Source organism: Lepus europaeus, chromosome 2 (genome assembly GCF_033115175.1).
Source record: "Lepus europaeus isolate LE1 chromosome 2, mLepTim1.pri, whole genome shotgun sequence".
Lineage (NCBI taxonomy): Eukaryota > Metazoa > Chordata > Mammalia > Lagomorpha > Leporidae > Lepus > Lepus europaeus.
Genome location: NC_084828.1, coordinates 109,204,878 through 109,226,366, shown reverse-complemented (window position 1 = coordinate 109,226,366; position 21,489 = coordinate 109,204,878). Strand labels below are relative to the sequence as shown.

At 45.0% G+C, this 21,489-nt stretch overlaps 1 protein-coding gene across 4 annotated transcripts in view; it reads right to left on the bottom strand.

The window, feature by feature from the left end:
* The window catches only part of TNIK (TRAF2 and NCK interacting kinase), a 388,730-nt gene that overhangs the window by 143,790 nt on the left and 223,451 nt on the right, over positions 1-21,489 (bottom strand). For all 4 annotated transcript variants that reach the window (XM_062211872.1, XM_062211854.1, XM_062211863.1 and 1 more), the window contains one exon: positions 13,266-13,322. In XM_062211872.1, coding sequence (XP_062067856.1) covers positions 13,266-13,322 — 57 coding nt within the window. The remainder of the gene's footprint in view (positions 1-13,265; positions 13,323-21,489) is intronic.

Below are 21,489 nucleotides of genomic sequence, written 5' to 3'. Positions count from 1 at the left end.
GGAGGTCCAAGGGTCTTTGGCGTTTGCATGGCAAACAGGCCTGGCTCACACTCTGCTGAGACAAAAAGAAACCTCAACTCTTCGCCAGGCAGAGATCAAGGTGGACAGGCTATTGAGATGAGCCCTCACTAGGCCCCTGGGAACCGTGTCCATTCAGTGCCTATCACTAGTCACACCTGCAGAGGAAAGGCTGTGCAAAGAAAAAACATGAGTTCTCAGATTAAAATTTTGTTAGGTTCCCTTCCTTTGAAGCCTACTTTGATTGAAGTGCTTGAGTGAAGAGGATGAAAGTCAGATGGGGAAGGGAGCAGGGGGAAGTTCTCGAGATCTGAGAAAGTGCACAATGCAGGAGTACCCAGCTCACCTCCAGGAAACTAAACATGAAGAAAGCACAGGGGGAAACTCTCCAACGGAGTTCGTTTCCTGATATTCAGATTTTATTCATTCTGAGTTTCAATTTGTAGTCTGCCCACTTGGGCCATGACTGGTGGGCCGAGTGCTCTCCCTTCACTATTTGATCTGTGTGTCCACGTCGGTTTAGACTGCAAAATAGTGTTTTATTCTTGAGGCTGGTGGGGGAAGTTTCTATCCCAGGATAATTGTCTTAGACACACCAGTAAGCAAGGACTGTCCCCGAGTATACACGTTTACATTACCATGACCTGAAAGACCACACACAGTGTGTCCCCTCCTCTGTCCCCATCTTCTCTGCTGGATGGCCTCCATCGAGGGGGCCTGCATTGCAGGGCCCTTCTGCAGCCCCCACATGTGATGTCTCAGACTGGCATCCAAATTCATCATTCCCTCAAAAACGCTCTATGTGTCCAGAACACGGGCTCCCAGCTTGCTTTTGTTCTCTGTAACACCCACAGCACTAATCAACGTGAGTACCAGGATAAATATTTGCAAAGGTCCCAAGGCCTAGAGGGCACTGGTGCTGTTAGAAGGAATGGCAAGAATAGGATGAGGAAGGTGGAGAATCAATGACATTTCCTGACTGCACCAAAAAGAACTGGGGGTGAAAAGTAATGGGAATTTGCAAGCCTAGGAGAACTAAAGCATATTACACATCACATATACTTAACTAAGTTGAAGACTAGGTGATCTCCAAATAGGCCATACATAGGATGGGCATGCTGAGGTCAGAGCACAGCAGTGAGGGAGTGTGTGTGTGTGTGTGTACGTATGTGTGGTGGGTTGGTGTTGAGGGGCTCAGACAGGTTTGAGGCAGGGGCACAGCACATGGACCCAGGCCTTCTGCCCCACAGCCAGGGGAAACTGTCCATGGCTTCACATGGGCCCGTGGAGAGAATGACCTTCACAACCTCCAACTGGATCAAGGAGACCTGCAGGGCACCTCAGCTGTCCGACTATGGGACGTACTAGGTATTTTACACTTGCCCAGAGGAGCCAAATAACTGTGGCTGCCTGGGTGTTGTGAGCAGGTGTACTGTGAGGGAAGTGTATACAGATGGGGGATAAAACCAGTCTGAGGATTTCTGTGGGTAGCAGGGCATGGGCTACTGGCCCGACTAACGCGGCAGCCACGTACAGTGAGAAAAGACACAGGTCAGTTTCCAGCTGCAGCAGGCCATCTTCACTCCAGCTGTTTGCAGGGAGAAGGTAGCCGTTTCTACGGTGTTCACCGTTGGCCTCCTGGGCTCTCCCCAGGATGGCAGGTGATGTAGGAGAAAGGCAGGGGGTGGGAGCACTGCTTAATTAAAGCTAACCATACCACTAAGAAAATAAGAGCTTATGAAACAGCTCAACACCAGGATAATTCAGTATGAAATTAAATCCAGGCTAAATGGTACTGGAGGCCTGGAGGAAGGCAGCACATTCTCCATCACTCTGCAAAAGGAAACGGAGCCAATGTTGATGACACATGGACTTTGGGGCCAGGAAGGTGGGGACAGGTAGGAGAGGTGTGTGCAGAGTTACAGTTTCACCCATTTCTGCCTGGAGGATCTAAGGCAAGAAATCTAACTTTTGGGAACCCAAGTTTTCTCATCTACAGTGAGATACAGATACTATAATTCCCAACATGCCGGTAATAATTAAACGAGGTATGTGAAAGTTATAAAGTGTAATACAAAGTAAATGCTATATGAATTTTCTGAACCCAATAACAAGGCTAGGAGATTAGGGATGTAAGTCCTTTGAGTTTTAGGTTTAAATTACCCTGTTTCCAACTATGATTATGAAACCACCATTGGCCATAATTATTTTATGTAGGTCTGATATGCAACCTTGATCTTGGTCACATGGCTTTGTGAGTGTGTGATTCATCAGGACTTTAGGGACTTACTATTGCTCAGACTTTTGACTTGGGTTCAGAGGGTAGTCAGACATTCAATGAAATAGAGACTCCGCCCATGACAAGAGCTCACATAATCATGCCACTCACAATGTCCCGCCTCTCACAATGACCCCCAGAGGAGAGTGGTACACCACTTTCAGAAAGGCCAAGAGAATAACAGGATAGAATTAGACTAAGCAGTTATGACAGGGATGTTCTAAGTTTTTAATTTTTATATTGCCATTCCATTTGAAATGCAGACAACACAGACCAAGAAAGATCCTCCATTTGTTGGCTCATTCCACAAATGTCTCCAATAACCACTTAGGCTAGGCTAAAGCCAGGAGCCTGGAATTCTACTGGGGTCTCCCATGTGGGTGGCAAGGATTAACTGCTTGAACTACGGTCTGCTGCCTCCCAGGGTGAGCACTAGCAGGAAAATGCATCAGAATTAGAGCAACCGGATTTGTACCTGGCACTCTGACATGAGATATGGGTGTCCCAAGTGGTGATTTAACTGCTACGCCAAACATCTACCTTGTATTATTCTTATATATTAAATATCAAGCACGAGGATCAAGCTCACAGAAAACTAATGGCTACTGGGTCATAATGAAAAAGTAATGGTTCCAAGTTGTCACCAACTTGGAAAGTTTGGCCACATGACTTGCTTTGGCCAATGGGACATCAGCAAACATGACACAGCAAGGGCCTAGGGAACTGGTCCTCTGCAAGTGTTTGCACAGAATGCTTTCACCCACAGTCATGCAAGAAGTGACTCGAGGAAGAAGCCCTGCAAAGAGATAGCAATTTTCAAATGTAATGAAATGGACGGTTTGAGACAATGCTGTTTAAGTCACTGACAAACTTTGATATCACAAAAGGTTAGCTTTGGCTGGCTTATATATGATCATGACCGTGGTCATGAAATACAGCCAATGCTAGTTATGTGTAATGTGCACTATGTACCAGGGGCTGAGTGTGCACTGTATTATTCAAACCAGCCCTATGAAGTAGGCGTTTTCAATGATGCCATATTACAAATGAGGACAGTGAGTCTCAGAGAATTTAAATAACTTTCCTAAGTTACTCGCTTTGAAATTTCAGTGAGCTCTTCATACTAGAAAACATTCTGTAAATGAATGGGGTAACCTGACAGTACAAATTTAAGAGGCTAGCATTTTCTAGTGTTTTCAAAGTTGGTATGGAACTTAGTTTGAAGTCTTCTTTTTAAAACCATGGTTTATTAAATATTAAAATTTCTTAAAAATTCGATGAGAAATAAGCATTGTGAATCACCTAAAATTATCTCAAGGTGAGGTTAGGCACCTATAACCTATATATCTATCTCTCTCTCTCTCTCTCTCTCTCTCTCTCTCTCTATATATATATATAGACAGATAGATATAGATAGATAGATATACACACATATATACATATATATACATACATACATATATATATATACACACACATATATACATACATATATACACACACACACACATATATTTTTTTTACAGATCTAAGGCAATAGTCCAGAGTGGGTCAGTGAGTCCCTGAATCCCACATCTTCACTGCAGCGTGAATTGGACTTCGCCATGCCATTCTGCAGGTAGCACCTGGGTTTGCTATATATATGTTAGTTCAAGCTAAATGAATTCATTCAACAAATCCATATTTATGAAGTACCTGCTATATCCCAAGCATATTGCTAAATGCTAATAATAACAACAATGAGCATAACAGATACAAGCTGAATGACACAGATATATGCAAAATTACTACCATGGCATGTAATAGCTGATCTAATTAGCCCCAAGAAATCCAAGTCTGAGCTGAGTTCTAAAGGTCACATGAAATGTATCCAGTTGGGGAGTGAGAAAGAGAAAGTATGATGTGGTGTGATTAGGAAGGGAGTAATTTTCCTGGCAGGGAAATGGAATTTACAAGGCTCTGTGGCTGGAGGGGGTAATGTATGTTGTCTCAGGGCACTCAATGGTGCCATGGAGAAAAAAAAATGCAAGCTTGTCTGTAAGAGATCCTGCAACAGTAGCACATGATAAGCACCATGTTCTACATACTGCTCTCAAATGCTTGTAAGTAAGTATATGTTTACTTTTCACATTAACCTCACCAGTCAAAGCGGATTAGCCACATTTATAGCTGTGAAATGGGGAAGGCAAAGCTATATGCCCAGGGTTAGGGAGTCATAGTGAGGATATGCCCCAGACAAGATGGACCAGTTGTGGAGCTTTTCTGTACTGTTAGGCTGACCTGCTGTCATTAGGGTGAGCAAGGAAGCGAGGGCCCTCAGAGGAGCAGACAATAAGAGTCCCACGTGCAGCTTTCTCATACACAAGACTGCACAGCCCCGAGGTTCAACTCCCAAAAACCCATGTAACGAAAGAGGAGGACCCAAACTCAAGCGAGCCAGAAGCTAGTTCTAACATGAGCAGGGATGCGGCTACCACAGACAGGGGGCTTATATCCTCAGGGATCCTGGACCTATGATTTAGGTAAGAGCCCCAGAAGTCAGACTGAGTCATCTTTTCTGGGGTTATACACAGTGTTATCAATAATATCTCCCCTTTTGGCTTGGTTATCAGAAAAAAGGCATTTAAGAAAAAAGTCAAAATATCAGCGAGGATGTCTAGCTACGAAAGAGCAATGGAGTTCAACAAGTGAGAACCCAGCAAAGGCCAAAGGACAGAACTGTGGCAGTGCAAAGTGGGGTGGATGTACTACAGGGGACTCTGTGGTCTACTGTTGAGGCACCCACCTGCAAATCCGGGTTTGAATAGCCCAGTCAATGATTCCAAGCAGTCCACTCCTTCATCTATAAGTGTCTCAATTTCTCCAGGTGGCTAATAGAACCAAGTATAATTGTGATCAAATATTTCAAGGTCCACAAATGAAAGGTAGCACTGTACACAAACTATTAGGATGCAAAAATGCTTGGCCTGGCCCAGCTCTTGCCTTTGCAGGCATCTGGGGAGTAAAACAGCAGATGGGAGAGTTCTCGTTCTCTTTCAAATAAACAAAAGTTAAAAAAAATTCAAACTAGTGCTCATATTAATTTGGACATATAAACAGAAGTTCCCGTGTCCATTTTTGGCCCTTTGACCACCTTTCTAACATACGCACATCCATACATGACAAGCTCATCAGGTCATACACCCTGCATGTGTGAACGTGTGCAGGGACCCAGACACGCAGAAGGCACCCGAAGTGGTGCAGTCTGCATGGAAGACAAAGACAGATGCTGAAGTGTGCGTGGGGTGGGCAGCTCAGTGGGTTCATTTTTAGAACTCTAGATGCTTTCCAAGTTCTACAGGCTGTACAGCATACAGAATGGAGGCACTGGAAATAGCCTCAAAGGTGGAGGGTGTTATGGAGACACACACACACACACACACAACTGTTCATCTTTTCTGAGAAGTAAAAACACCATGTGCTTTATCAGGCTGTTCTGTCTGCTAAAGACATGGACTTAACAGGCCCCAAGGAAAGGTCCTGATGTCCAGAATGGTCTCTGAGGCAGAGGGGCCTCTGGTGCAGGGCTGGGGGGTACTCCCGGCTCTGCTGAACCTACCCAAGGGTCAGGCTCCTTGATCTGACAGCCCCTCACCTACCCGCTCCCTTGTTAACCGAGGTCTACTCAGGCTGTGGATCCCTTACTGAGAACACAGACTGGGCACTCAGCTAGGCAAGTTTCTTCGTAGTTTCCCTCCTAACAATCTGAACACCCTTAAGCTGATCCAAAGTGTAGTTAAGCTACTGTGTAACAGTTCAGGGCTTTCACACCTGCTGGAGAGCAAGACTGCGGAAGATGGTGCCCATAACGGTCTTACTCGATGCTATCACCCAGAGCATGGCACGTTCACTATGCGTGAATGAGCTGTGTGACTTGAGCCTTCAGCTTCTACCTCACTTGGATCTTGCTCCAGCATACCATTTTAACAGGTGAACACTCTCCAGGCCACCAGCAACAACTCCAACAAGTGGTGAAGGAAACCAATAGCAGCATGTCACCTGGGTCACAGGATGGGTTAACAGCCCAGGGGTAACTACAGAGTTTCAACGTACACTCTGAAATCTTTTCATTCCCATTATCTGTCCCATTTACTCATGCACTGTATTGTCCCAGAACTGATCATTAAAACCAGGAGCTAAGAACATGTCCTATATCAGGTATTAGATATTATGCTCCATTTCAGCCTCAAAGCAAGTTGGCAACATTTATGTACCCATCTAATGGAAAAAGAAAACTGAGGCTCAGAATGGTTAAGAAATTTGCTCAAGGTCACTAACAGTAAAGAGAGAAATGTGCCATGAACCCAGCTCTATCCAAGTCAGAATACCATGCCCAGGCGATACCCCCGCCCCCATCTCTCTCCCTAGAAGATGGCTGTGGGCAGTGTGGGTGCACCTCACCAGCTGGATTTCAACTCCAGCCTCACCACGTCCTGTCTGGGGCTGAGCAAGTCACTTAGGCTCTCTGTGCTTGCAAGTCCTCATTTGTAAAATGAGTGTAACAGCAGTGCTCCCCTGACAGAAGGCGGTTTAGGAATTACACGAGTTAGTGCACTTTGGTACTGATGTTTTAGGCCTTGTCGTTGTTATTATATGCCGTATCCAGAAACCATCTCCTTCTGAGAGGAGGATGTCCTCCTGGCTCTTCCAATCATACCGAGATGGAAAGACTTTTTCTTTCTGTTCAATTTTAGCAAAGCACTCTACCAGCGGCTATCAAGGGACCATTTCCTTAGGTTTTTGAAAAGAGATGGAGACCACTCATAAGCTTCACCTACCAGCATTCAGCAAGAAACAAACAGGAATTCAGTAAGGCTGGGCTTAACTGGGTCCCTCTAGCCGGAAAATCCCAACATGCTACTCTCCTGTTCAACTTCTGGCTCCACCATTGGTGCTGGTGGTGGTTTGGGGACAGGAGACAGGGGCCAGGACTTACAGTCTCACACTCCCTGTGAACAAAGCAAATCTCCTTATATGGTGTCCTGTCCTTATCCAAGAGCCAGGGCTACCATACAAGCATCATATCCCCAGTGAATGCCCAAAACTGAAGGTAGTACCACACCCTACATATACTAGCTATTTTTCCTATCCACACATAGCTATGATAAAGTTTAATTTATAGCCTAGAAAATGAGGCAGAGTTTAATAATAAAATAGAATGATTATAACAATATGCTATAATAAAAAATGGAATAGCATGAGATTTCACCACCCTACTCAGGAAGGTACATAAACTAATACTTGGGAATTGTTTCTGGAATTTCATTTTAAATCTCCAGAACACAATTGGCTGGAGGTAATAGAGACCACAGAAGGTGAGGATGAGAGAAATGGGGGGACTACTGTATCCCTTAGGGGGATACAGAACCCTTAGGGGGTTCTCCCTAAGATTATTTGAACAAAGTGTTCTACTGGGAAAATTAAACATTCGAAAACCCTATAAACTCCTCATCCAGATATTCAAGTCCTTCACTGCCTGGCCCTGGTTGGTCCAGAGCCCTCTTGCATCGATCCTTCTTGGAACTTTTCAGCCTTGGAACTGCACAGTGCTCAGAGCACACTCTTAGCCTCCGAGCCCTGGCACACGCCATATCACCAGCCACGAATGTTCTGGCCTCAGTCAGCGGGGACCAGCCCTCACTGTCCCATCAAACCTCACAAGTAACTTTATTTAGAACTTTATAACCACGTTATAAAAATGTGTAACCTTTATTTGTAAATAGTTAGGGGGAGGTGGTATTATCATAACCTCCTCTTCAGGCAAAGGAGCATTCTTCATTTTCATTTCCAGTGACTGTCATAAAGCAGGTGTTTAGAAGACATTTGTTAAATCAATTAAAAAAAGAACCATGCTGAATTCAGCACTCAAACACCCTTCCACATTGAAGACCTATAGTAATGTGGCCAGGAGAATGGACTCCACAGATGGGATTAAGTTGTTGAGGCTGAATTAGTCACTCCACCAAATAACCTTAAATATTGAGCAAAATATTTAAGATGCTAAGTTTTCACATCTCTACAATGCACTAATATTGGATCTTCTTTTGTAGGCTGTAGAAAAGGATCAAAGAAATTGACAAAGTTTTCAAAGGTGTTCTGGCACATGATCACCACTCCATCAATGTCAGCTGCCATTATTATTATTATGGGCTGAAATAGAACCAGAGAGGCACTTTGCTCCAGGAGCAAATCAGTTTTAGACACACACGCTATAAAGACATGATATGGTCACAGAATTCTGTTCCTGCCTACCCAGCATCCTTCCCCATCTCCCTTGTGGATCAACCCTCCCCAACCATTAAATTCCCCAGGCAGGCCTCTAACCTAGGCTTGGCTGAAGAAACTCAGGGGTCGGTTTAGAGTCTTGGGACATGTCCATGACCCAAGCCTAGCCACTGACGTTTGGAGCAGCACTTCTGCTAGGACTAACGGTAACGGGGTCATTAGAACACAAGCCTAGAGAAGCTGGTGGGAAAAATGCACAGCTCAGAGATGAGGACAAAATTCCTAATCAGAACACGTGACTTCCCCAGTTTAATTCATACAACTCAGAAGGTCCCTTCTCAGCCTCCTCTAGCGTCCTGAGTAATGGCATCACAACGAGTCGTCATAAAGACACCTGGTCTTTTTTATTTTTATTATTTCACTAAGTCCCACATTCACTTTAGGGTATCACTGCAAAGGGACTAGTTCATATCAGGAATTTTTATGCATATGAAAGCAGGATTATTGACACGGTGATAAAAGAGCCATGGTCCTTTCACAAATGCTGACCAGAGAAGAATAAAGACCAAGACCTAGAAAAGTGGTCCTCTGACTTGGTTATATGAGGATCTTCTGGAGCCTGGGAAAAAGGTAGGTTGCTTAAGCTACATCTCGAAATTCTGCCACTAGCCGGGGAATCTTCATTTCTCCAGAGCCCCACAGGGGTGCTGATGGTCCACAGCCCCTGGCAGTCCTCTGTGAGAAACTTCCCCAGAGTTCAATTCCTCTTAGAGGTTGTAGGTACATCCAGAGTACACAAGCCCAGCTGGGAAGAAATCCCCAGAAAGCAGTGAAATGGGGAAATCTCCATAATGATTTCGGGAGCTAAAAGAACTTCAAAGGCTGAGTTTAAGCACGCATTCTGAATAGTGTGTCTTCGAATCTGGATGCCTCTCGGCTCGAAAACCGGAAGGAGAGAAGCATTACATACGGTTCTTTCTGTGGCTATTTGCTGTAAAAAGGAAGTGGTCTAGGATAAAAACAATAATTAAAAATTGATTTCAAGCTTATGATTCCATCCATTTCATTACAATAAACTGCAGTAACTTTGCAGTAGGTCATAGCGTACAATTAACAAAGACGACCTCTGAGAATTCATTGCAATTCTTCACAGAGCAGCTATAATGAGCACAATTATAATAATTGGTAAGAAGCTATTTTGGCATTCCAAAATACACAAAAAGACAACATGGCAAAGTGGAACGGGTTCTTTTCGAAAAGCGCCACGTGAGCGTCACAAAGGAAACCTCATGCTGACCGTGGTGTGAGGGGATGATACAAACCATAGAAATGAGAAATCCATTTCATACAGGTAGCCATGTTTTACCTGTTTTAGGAGTCAGTGGTTACCGGGCCAGCACTGTGGCACAGCAGGTTAAAGCCCCAGCCTGCATGGCCGGCATCCTATATGGGTACTGGTTCAAGTCCCGGCTGCTCCACTTCTGATCCAGCTCCCTGCTAATGTGCCCAGGAAAGCAGCAGAGGATGGCCCAATTCCTCGGGCCCCTTTACCCAAGTGAGACATCAGGAAGAAGCTCCTGGCTTGGGATTGGCTTAGCTCCAGCTGAAGTAGACAGGTATCAGGTTAAAATTTATTAGATTTGTGAGCTGGAAGACCATGCCTTTGCCACACCCCATGTGACCTCATGCCCCTACCTGGTCACACCTGAGTACCCACAGGCCAATCAGGCTAATTAACCACTCCCCTTTGGAAGTGGATTCAAAGCCTGGGACAAGGTGTGTCCAGCCCTTTTTTCCCTCCCTTCTTTCTCTGGCCTCTTGCCAGGAGGGGGCTGGCTGCAGCCCTGAGCCTCCAGGGCCCGTGGCCTTTGGGCCAACCCACTCTATGCTTCCTGTCCTAGTTGCTCTTCCATGTGGCTGGTTTCTGGTACTCGGTATGAACCCAGATCTACCCTTCTCTCTTAGATAAAGCCCTCACTCTCCTATGCATCTTTCGCACTAAATAAAAGCTTAAAATGTACCATGCTGCCTCATTCATTTATGCCGGTATTCAGAATTCTTCTCCGAATATTAGGCAAGAACCCCCATGTGCTTATTAATATTGCGGATTTATTAATAAGCATACGATGATATCCTATGGCACCCCAAAGTCCGATATCATGTGGTACCCCAGGTGGGACTTTTGGGGAACTTTAAGAGCCCATATTTCGTATATATTTTAGGGGGCCAAATTCCAACATCACAGCCATTGCAGCTATTTGGGGAGTGAACCAGTGAGTGGAAGACCTCTGTCTGTCTGTCTCTCTTTCCCTCCCTCTCTCTGTAACTCTTTCAAATAAAATAAAATAAACCTTAAAAAAAAAAGTCAGTGGCTAAATAATAGTAAATGATGGGACTAAATCACAAAAACCACCCAGCCCGTCTCAACAGGGGTTCCCCACAAGAATTAAGCCTGAACACTACAAAGCACCCATTGTACATAATGCACTGACTCTTCTCTGCATATCAGATGCCATTAACTCTGTGCTATCCTTGGAAGAATTGAGAAAATTGTCTCTTAGGTCATTGTTTCCGTAAGGCCTAGCTGCTTAATAAAACCCAGTTTAGAAAGATTAAATGGCATTCCTTAAACTGAACATAGACTCTCCAATAAATAACTTTCTGATTCCAAAAAAAGTGGTCTAGAAAGAATGGTTCTCTAAACAGTGTAAAGCCTCACAAGTAGAATCAGAAACTAGAAAATACCAATGTTGCACATCATGCCTATGCATACGACATACAACTTTAGGCACTGATGTTTGTCATGTCAGTGGAACTCAACTGGAACCACACAACAGAACTGAACTTACAGTACCAATGTCCTGGACTCCAGCCACAACCATTCATTGTGAAATTGCTAAGTGCATCCCATTATGCAGAGATTGTATTCATTCCAAGGAAAACACAAGTAGTATGAGTTCAGCAGAATTGCAAACAAATTGTGATTTGTTCCAGTGTTGGAGCTTTATAGTGGGTTTCTATGTAGAAATTGATATTATCTGGTTTTGAGTTTTGTGTAAGTCCCTGCTAAGTGCCCATGCCAATACCCACTCTCCATTTCTGAATATTAGTAACTAGATTCTTAACCAGACACACTGGAAGAATAAAAGGCTATTTCCCAGCTTCCCTTGCACCTAGAGCTAGCCAATGAAAGCCCAAGTACAAACCCTGTATGAAAGCAGAAGGCTTCACGGTGAGAGACCCTTCTCCCGACTTTTGCTCAGATCCTTCCTTTTTTGCCTTCTTGGAGTGTGATGGGTGAAAATCCAACACGCATCTTGAACTGCGTATTAGAATAGTGGGGCAGACAGCTAAAAATATCCTTTACCAGATCACTGTCACAAATCTCCGTATTACCGACTCTTAGATCCCTTTAATACGAGAATAAGATAGTTTTATCATGCTCATTCCTGTGTTATTTTGAGTTTTCTCTTTCAAATGGCAAAGCTAAACTATAAGATAATCTATGCACAATTTCTTATGAAGAAAAGGTCAGTAAACTAACAAGCTAATTGGGATTACATATTTGAACTGGTTTGCAACCTCTGAAACTCCAATAATGTATTTAAGACAAATAGTACTTTATCCACACAGTAATAAACATAACACTTTTTAAACTATAATTATATTTTTAATTGTATTTAAAAATATAAGAGGAATTCAGATAAATAATTAATAAGGAAAGATAGTACAAAGTGTGGTACAAATGAAAACTAGTGAAACTGCTATTATAGTAGGCAATTACATTGAAATATATGCTTATCAAAGCTAACAAACTGGATCCAAAACAGTATAAAGTGAAGCTTGGCATACAAATTTACTGGGTGTCGTTCTTATTTGTGTACCCATTATTGATCTTTTTGTGTAAGTCATTCATTCTATGTCTATTTATACTGAGTAATCTACTTCCGGGCCGAATGGAAGACTTTGGTCTTTTAGCTTTCATGTACAGAGGACAGGCATCTTAGAAAAATCCCCTGGATAACAGAAAATTATTAACATGCTTTTGATGTCCAGTGAATCCTTTCAAGTCTGATTTTTGCCCTGTACTCTTGCAAAGGCATTAAAATATTTTAAAGAGACCCAGGGAAGGATTGAAAGCATTAGATTTTCGCATTCAAAATGAAGTCTACTCCCCAGATTGCTTTTGATCATCCAGGCAGAAATTTTGTTTTAGTGTTGCTCTACTATCACAAGGACCTGTGGTTATTGTGATCATTTGGTCCATAATGTTTGGGGGAAATATTCATGTTAAATACCCTACTGGAATTTTAGAGCTGCCATCCTCTTATCAGCTCCAGTGTTAGGTAGACCTCTGGGAAACCGTTAAGACCTCTCTCTGCTATGTAATCTCAGTATTATTCTTCTAATACCTTAAAATCCTTGTTCTGTCTTCATATGCAAATATTTGTTTTATGTAAATTATTGGCACATATGATTCACTCTAACCACATAAGGAAGTACAGAGGTGTCAAGTTTAATGAATGATTTATCCATTCTCCTCTCAGCGGTTGCATATTCTTGCTTCTTTATGTTATGCACAAGTGGAGAAAAAGGCTTAGACATTTAGCAAGATTATTTTTTATGGAAGAAGACATTTTTTCTAGCACTAACTTCCCTATTACAAATACATAGCTTTCAAGATGCTAAGAAAAAGATACGTTACCCCTGTGACGTCCATAACCTTAATGGCTGCAAGCTGGCCGGTTTTGACATGACGACCCTATAAAGAAAATATAATAAAAAGGGATTTATTTCTGATGAGCAATATTAGCATTCAGTTCCCACTGTACATAATACATGCCTAGACAGATCAAAGTTAGAGTATGTCAATGGGGAAGACAGACACGCCAGAGAAACCTTAAATGTTTTGAAAATCTTTGTACAATTTTTTGTTTATCTATTTGAAAGGCAGAGGGCAAGCGAGATTGAGATCTCATCTTCTGGTTCACTCCCCAAACATCCACAACAGCAGGACTGGGCCAGGCTAAAGCCAGGAGGCTAGAAATCAATGCAGGTTTCTCACGTGCAGCCATCAACTGCTGACTCCCAGGGTGCACAGGCCCTAGACGCTGGAATCAGGAGTGGAGTCAAGCTCAAACCCAGACACTCAGATCTAGGATCTGACCTAATAGGTGTCTTAACCACTGTACCAAAAACCCATTCCCGAACATTCCTTTCTAATGATGGCTGGTTTGGTAAGAGAATTCCCACCACTTTATTTTTCTGATTTATTTTCCATTGGGTGTCATGTTTAAAAATAAAAATAAAAAGCAGCAGGTTGAACAGTGTGGTCCTACTGTGTCTCCAAGGCGTTAGGGACAGCTTGTGTGAGAGGTGGATTTATGTGGAAGGGGATCTAGGCCAGGAAGGAAGAGACACAGACATCTCTCTGCAGAAAACACTGGGTAGGTGAAGGCACCTTAATGTCCTTGATCCTCTGCCTGCTCCTTGAGAAAACTTCGTGTCTGCATCTGACTCTGAGCAGCGAAGACGGACATACCAAGGACTTCCAAGTGCATTTTATATGTGGCTTTCAAATACATCTAGGCCGGCGCGTGGCTACTAGGCTAATCCTCTGCCTGCGGTGCTGGCACCCCAGGGTTCTAGTCCCGGTTGGGGCGCCGGATTCTGTCCCAGTTGCTCCTCTTCCAGTCCAGCTCTCTGCTGTGGCCTGGGAAGGCAGTGGAAGATGGCCCAAGTGCTTGGGCCCTGCACCCCATGGGAGACCAGGAGGAAGCACCTGGCTCCTGGCTTTGGATGGGGGCAGCGCTGGCCGTGGCAGCCATTTGGGGGATGAACCAACAGAAAAAGGAAGACCTTTCTCTCTTTCTCTCTCTCACTGTCCACTCTGCCTGTAAAAAAACAAAACAAAACAAAACAAAACAAAAAAAAAAACATCTGATCTACCACTTCTGCTGCTGCTACGGGCAGTATAACATACCCGCATGACCTCAGGCAACTCTCTTAACCTTTTAAGCTTCAGTTTCCTCATCTGAAAATAGCAAGAATACCCAGCTCTCAGGATAGCAGTGAGAATGACATGAGGCTGAAATGAGAGATGCTCCACCAATGTGCCTGGCACTGATGTGCTGTCAGCTGATACTGACCATAATTATTTATGGCCCTGCCTTATGATTCAATATTGTCTTCCCTACTAGGCTCTGTTTCTTGAAGACAAGATCCATCTCTCACTGTTGTATTTCTAGGGCCCAGAATAGGAGCTGTGGTAAGTTTCTCAATCAGTTTAGTACTGAAGTTAAGAAGAGGGGATTGGTTTGCTGCAATTTAGATTCAATAGTTGAATTGGGGGAAGACATGGTAGCTTGGTTGGGCCCAATTTTTTTTTAATTTTTTAAATTGGGGTTAATAAAAAAAAAAGCAGCATTGGGCTGATTTTGTAATCTTCAAGCTCCTGAATCCTTTCCTTTTTTCTGCTACTTCTCTCCCCTTCCTCCTTTAATTCTCTCTTCTTACTGACCCCTTAACTTTTGCCCAGCGCTTGCCCCTTCCCTTCTCATACCCTCAGCTTTCAACACCGATCTGGTCTGATTCTGGGAGCGTTCCCCTCACCTTCAGCCCCTATCCTGCTCTCCTTCCTTCCTCCTCCCTCAGGAAAGAGCACAAGGAATGAGGCATTAAATCACTGATCAAACACATCACAGACTCAGCCCCTTATACTCACCTCAACTTTCATAAAATTGAGGGAAGGGGTTGGATGCATTAGTGAAAAAAGAGCCCTGGGGTAGAAGACCAGACGCCCGATTCTTGTCCAGTCTTCGACTCTATCCCCTACATCTATCTGGGCACAGGAAGCACCAGCTTCCCTGTCCACAAAATTGGGGAGAGCCAGGGCCAATGATTGGGAGGTGAGAGAGGAGCATGCATCATCATCAACTCTTTCCATCCCAAGGAACACTTGGAAACTGTTTTCACAATGACTGAGGAGAACGGTGTTACTGCTTGGTAGCACCCAGGACCAAAAACACAGATGTTCATTTGACTTATAATGGGGTTACCTCCCAATAAACCCAACATAAGTTAAAAACATGGTAAATCAAAAATACTTTTATGCTTGATCTTAGCCAAAAGGCCAAGTAGTGAATAAAGATGCATGAAATCCACCTAACCTGCTGAACATCCGAGCTTAGGAACACAGCACACTGTAGACTAGGGTCGCTCCCTGATGTGAAAAAGTGGCTAGCTGGGCACTGCCCAGCATGAGATACCATCACACCACATATTGCCAGGCTGGGAAAGATCAAAACTGAAGGCACTGGGTCTCCACTGACAGTACATAGCTCTACAGCCCTGTAAAGCCAATGAGAGTCCGCAGGGGCCCATCTGAGCTAAGTTGCCTTGTTGATCAACACTGAATGACCTCCAGAGTCGTGTGGGACCTGGCAGAGTCTGTGGTGCTATCACGATGAGCTCTGCAAAGCAATCGATAGCTTTGCAATCAACAGCTTAAAGAACATAAATCATACCTTAAACAATATCTGCTCCTCTACTAAAGCAATAAGAGAGCAGGGGAACTGTTGACAAACACAGGAGACCTAATGCTGAGTCTTCCATATCTGACTTACTTTGAAATTCTTTTAGTGAGATCATAAAAGTTAACTCTGGTATAGCGCTTATAGGATCCCCTACGAGCTGATTCTCCTTCCACATTACCTAGGCTCCCACCTGTTCTTCCTCTGTAGACAAAACTGTTTGCAGGTCTCTAACGTACTGTGTTGTTTCTGCCTTTATGGAGGTGTTTTCTTGGTCTGGGCTGTCCCCCTGCCTTCCTGACTCCCCAGTAAACTCTAGATTCAACCCAAGTATCACCTCTTCTGATACCTCACTGTCAGTCACCTCTATCCTACCAAGGAACATGACAAATGTTTCTATTATTTCATTGAGCTCAATGGATCAGTGATTTCCAACTCTCTTTTCTTCCTTGCTGATTTCATTTGCAGCACAACTTTTCCTCGAATAAAACTTTACTTGGAACTTTCCCTCTCCCACGCCTCCCCCCACCCCATCCCCCACCCCTAGTCCAGGCAGGGGCTCAGCTATCCAAGTCTAGTCTGCTCCCCTCCCCAAGGCACCTCTGCCGCCAGAGCATTTAGGGAATTTTGCACTAGATCTTTAGCTCCTAAGAAAGCAAGGAGCTTTTGTTAAGTGAGTAACTTATCCCAAAGACATCGCAACACCTAATTCTTTTCATCAGCAGCCTAGGGCTGAGCAGATCAATCCCATGGTGCTGAGCCAAGGCCAGACAGGAGACAGGACATGTTACATTCTGAGAGCACAGGGCGCTGGGCAGTTACTGGTCTGAAATAAAATGTCTGCCACATTTTTTTTGGACTCAGGATATATATTTTGTTTTTTTGAAATAATGCTATAACTGTCCCTGAAGGTAACATTGGAAAAGAAAAATAACCTATTTTTCCTCTTAAATTTCACTTGCAAGCTGACATAACAGTTCTCGAAGGGCTTGACAGATGACTGAATAATACACCTCCGGATGGCAGTTTGAGATTCTGGCTGCAGAACAATTAGCAGCCTCAGCCCAGCCCCAGAGGTTTCTCCGCACTTTGCACCAGGAAGGCTGCTGAGCTGTCAAACACGGCGGAGCAGGGGAGGCCACAGAGGCACCTGCCCAGCAGGAGTTGCCTTTTACATCACCAGAGGATGTCAAACCCAATCAGCATCCAGATTAAGCCGACCTTCCGGGAATGGCGAGGAGTCAGCTGACCTCAAGATCACTGCACACAGGAGCACAGCCGTGCTGAAGGCAGCTTTTACAGAGGCAACTTCGCACAATGGCACACAAACGGAGTTAGAAGAGGCTGTGAGGTGCAGAAGCCAATCCGCTTTAGTGAGAAGGCCGGAATCTCACAGCTGAAGACAGCCTTAGCCTAGGATGCATTCTCTTCCATCTCACTTCAGCCCCTCGGCCGTACGTTCCTGTCACTAAACCATAACAAATGCTTTTTAATTTTTTTTAAATGTATTTATTATTTATTTGAGAGGCAGAGAGAAAAAGACAGAGCTCCCAACATGCTGGTTTATTTGCCAAATGTCTGTGACACTGGGGCTGGGACCAGCCAAAGCCAAGGGCCAAGAACTCCATCCAAGTCTCCCACATGGATGGCAGGGACCCAGTTATCCGAGTCACCAGCTGTAGCCTCCCAGGGTCTATGTTAGCACGAAGCTGAGCCAGGAGTTCATGTCTGGAATTGAACCCAGGTACTCTCTCATGGGATGTAACCCATCCTCACCAGTATCCTCACCCCTGGGCCACATGTCCACCCTGATAGTCACTTTTTAAACAAACCCTTTGATATTTTGCTTCTAGTTAAACTTGGAACTATTTGTCACTGCTTCACATGAGAAGACTTCAAAAAATGAAGCAGGCTGGTGCCGCAGCTCAATAGGCTAATCCTCCGCCTGCGACGCCGGCACACTGGGTTCTAGTCCCGGTTAGGGCGCCGGATTCTGTCCTGGTTGCCCCTCTTCCAGGCCAGCTCTCTGCTGTGGCCCGGGAGGGCAGTGGAGGATGGCCCAAGTGGTTGGGCCCTGCACCCTCATGGGAGACCAGGAGAAGCACCTAGCTCCTGCCTTCGGATCAGCGCAGTGTACCAGCCGCGGCGGCCATTGGAGGGTGAACCAACGGCAAAGGAAGGCCTTTCTCTCTGTCTCTCTCTCACTGTCCACTCTGCCTGTTCAAAAAAAAAAAAAAAAAAAAAAGCAAAATAGATTCTTAGAAACTTTTTTCCATTTTTTTTTTAATTTATCTTTCTTCATTTCTGGGCAGAGCAATGAGGGAGAATGTTATTATCACAAGAGAATTCAAAAGTAAAAATTTAATATTCCTTCCAGTTTTAATTTATTTCCACTTATAAGAGAAAGTAAAAATATAAATATAGATGCCATCTAATTTTGGATCTAAAAATGCATGTTCAGCCAAGGACTAAAAATCAAATTCTGAAGAGAAAAATCTTCTAAAAGGAGACAAAAGAGTTTTAGAAAATGCTCTACAAAAATGAGAGACAATGCGCTGTGAGGTTGTAGTTGCTGAGTCATTTCTTCATAAAAGAATGAACCAGAAGTTCTTTTTTTCACTGAAACAACCAACAGTCACAAAAGCTAGTGAGCAGGCTAAATCTAGAGAAATAAAATTGATATCCTGGTAGAGCCCAAAGCCTGAAGCTACAGGATATCCTTAAATCATGACAGGCTGTCCACGGAGAGGAGGAAGCAACGAATCACAGTGGGGAGGGCAAAGAGTATGGCGTCACTTGGGGCAGAGGGCGAGGGGTCACCTGGTCCTCACGCTACATACCCCTTTCTGCTCCAGGGACAGTCCTTCCTGCCACTTCACTCCGAGATAAATAATGATGCTGACTCTGTTCCCCGTGAAATCACTCAACATCAAGGTGACATCCAAATCACTCAGTGACTACTGTACTTTATCCCCCTCTTCACCGCCTTCCTAAAACGCATACAAGAGGAAACACGGTTTTGTGTAAAATAGCCTCCTACTCCTGCCCTGTTCTCACTGGCATCTTCTAAGGAAGAGCCGGGCAGCTTTGGAGCTGCCAGCCCGAGGCTAGCCTGGAAGAGACAGGACTTTCATTTCTGGGTCATGGAAATACGTTTGTTTCCAGCAAGCAAACCAGGATTGTTGAAAACCCAGATACACCCCTTCTTCCCTTCCATCCTCCCACACACACACCCTCATACGTGAGCAGACTGGCTTATTCTCCTTCATCCGTAGCTTACAATCAATCTTGCATTTGTGGAAAAAGGCTTACTCAATTTTCTAGTTGCAAAGGAGTGTCCTACCTCTGTGTTTCCAAAGCATCCTATGCTAACCCCAGTGACCACATCCAACCCTGAATTTTTTTCAAAATGTACTGTAAGACAACTATGGAAATATAGCAAGCAGAAATAATGTCAGCGTATAGAACATGTAGTAAGTACAGCTGCTGTTTCGTGAATCAACTATTTTAGTACCATCTACCTGTCCATCCATCCGGGCAACCACCAGCCCACTCATCCCCCCATCTGTCCCTGATGCCACAGTACAGCGGAACACTTCCTAGATGATCTCTTATAGGCTGAAGCCTAACATCTCTCACCCAGCCCCCTATCTGGGAACTTTCCCCAAAGGTCCACATCACCTGGGGCCGGGCACCCTCAGACACGCCGGCTACTCAGATGAGGATGGAAGTGGTAGAGGACGTGAGAGGTGGCCAGCGTCAAGGGACATTCAGGAGGCCAAGTCAGCAGGACTTGAGACCAGACTGGGTACATCTGCCCCCTACACCGCCCCTGGCACTTGGCGTAGCAGGGACTCAGTAAATACTGGCTAAGCAGTGGACCAAGGGGAGGGAGACTTGAATTCAGGGTCTTGGTACCACCCACACATCCGCATCAGTTTCCCTCCCCCTCCACGTTCCTACCCAGCCCCACAGGGCAGGAGACCAGATAGGGTGGGCTGCGAGCAGGAGTTACAGTCACCTTGCTCATCAACGAGAAGCTGGAAGGTGAATTTAGCAGATGAGTCTCTTAAATTCTACAGAGAAGTCAGTTTATTTCCCTTTTGCACGGATCACAGAGAAACTAGAAATTGGTTGTAGCCTTGCCTCGAAGCTGCAGTCTTGAGGGCAAAGGTGAGCTCTGGTTTCCACCATGGGACAAGAGGAAGGCCTCACGAAGAGGCCTCGGTGCTGGCCTCGGGAACACTATGCTTCGGATACGGCAGGGAGGCGGGCACAGACTCCAAAGACCCTTAGGATCAAGGAACATTCAGGGCAGGTCCTTGGCTTGGTGTCACACCAAGGTTTCCCCAGGTTAGGTAGAGCAAGCCTCTCTGTCTCCTGGGCCTGCCTGTGGTTTTCATTAGCAGCTGAAAAGCCCTACTCAGCACACCTGCAAGACTCTGTGCCGCCATTCACTGAGCCGGCTACTCAGACACAGGGCCAGGGTGAAGCAAGGGATCAGCCGGTGCTATCCACGGTTCCCCTGCATCTGCGCTCCATCTCGGCCTCACCCACTACGAATTGCTCTGCATCGCACACAACAGCATTTTCTAGACCAGTCAGGGAGGGGCCGACTGAGAGCAGAGGCTTGCTGAGAGAGCAGAGGGGGGAGGAGGAGAAGGAGACCAGGTTGCATTTTTCTTTGTTAGAAACGACGATGTCTCAGTCTTCATGGTTGCCAGCTTAGCTCAGTTGATAAATCAAAATAAATGCTTACAGGGGGGAAAAAAATCCAATAGTCACAGTTTTTAGCAGACAATAGTTAATGTATGCAGATTCTGTGGCAGTGAGCCTAAAGCCAGTACCCGGGGAGGCAGCACAGCTGAAGCGACAAGCAGTGATAGGGCAGCCAGGCTGAGGGGTGGCGAGAGCTCAGTAGGCAGCAGAGCCAGTCACTGGGCCATGGCCTCAAGCCAGGAACCCATTTCCCGGTAACCTCTCGACCCAGAAAACCAGCACAAAAGCAAGTAGCTCTCCTCTAATGTACAGCACGGGCGCTGCTAACAGCACCCGTGGCTCTTGGACATTCATTTCTGGGGAGACTGGAGCCCCCAGCCCGGACATGGGGTTCAGAGGTCAGAGAGGGAACACGTGCCTGTAGCCAAACCTGTCACCTCCCCAGGTGTCCCCCATCCCCTCCTGCACAAGAGCCGTCCCCACCTGCTGAGGCAGGGTGGGACACGGGCATATACACAGCCTTTAGGAGCCCTGCAACCTGCACCCCGCTGTGGTAACACGAGAAACATATGGACTCTGCAGTGAATTATTTCTTTTGGAAATGAGGTATTCAGCTTAAGGATTCTTCATTTGTAAGAATTTTTGGGTACTAATACATCCTTAACAAAATGTCCTTAA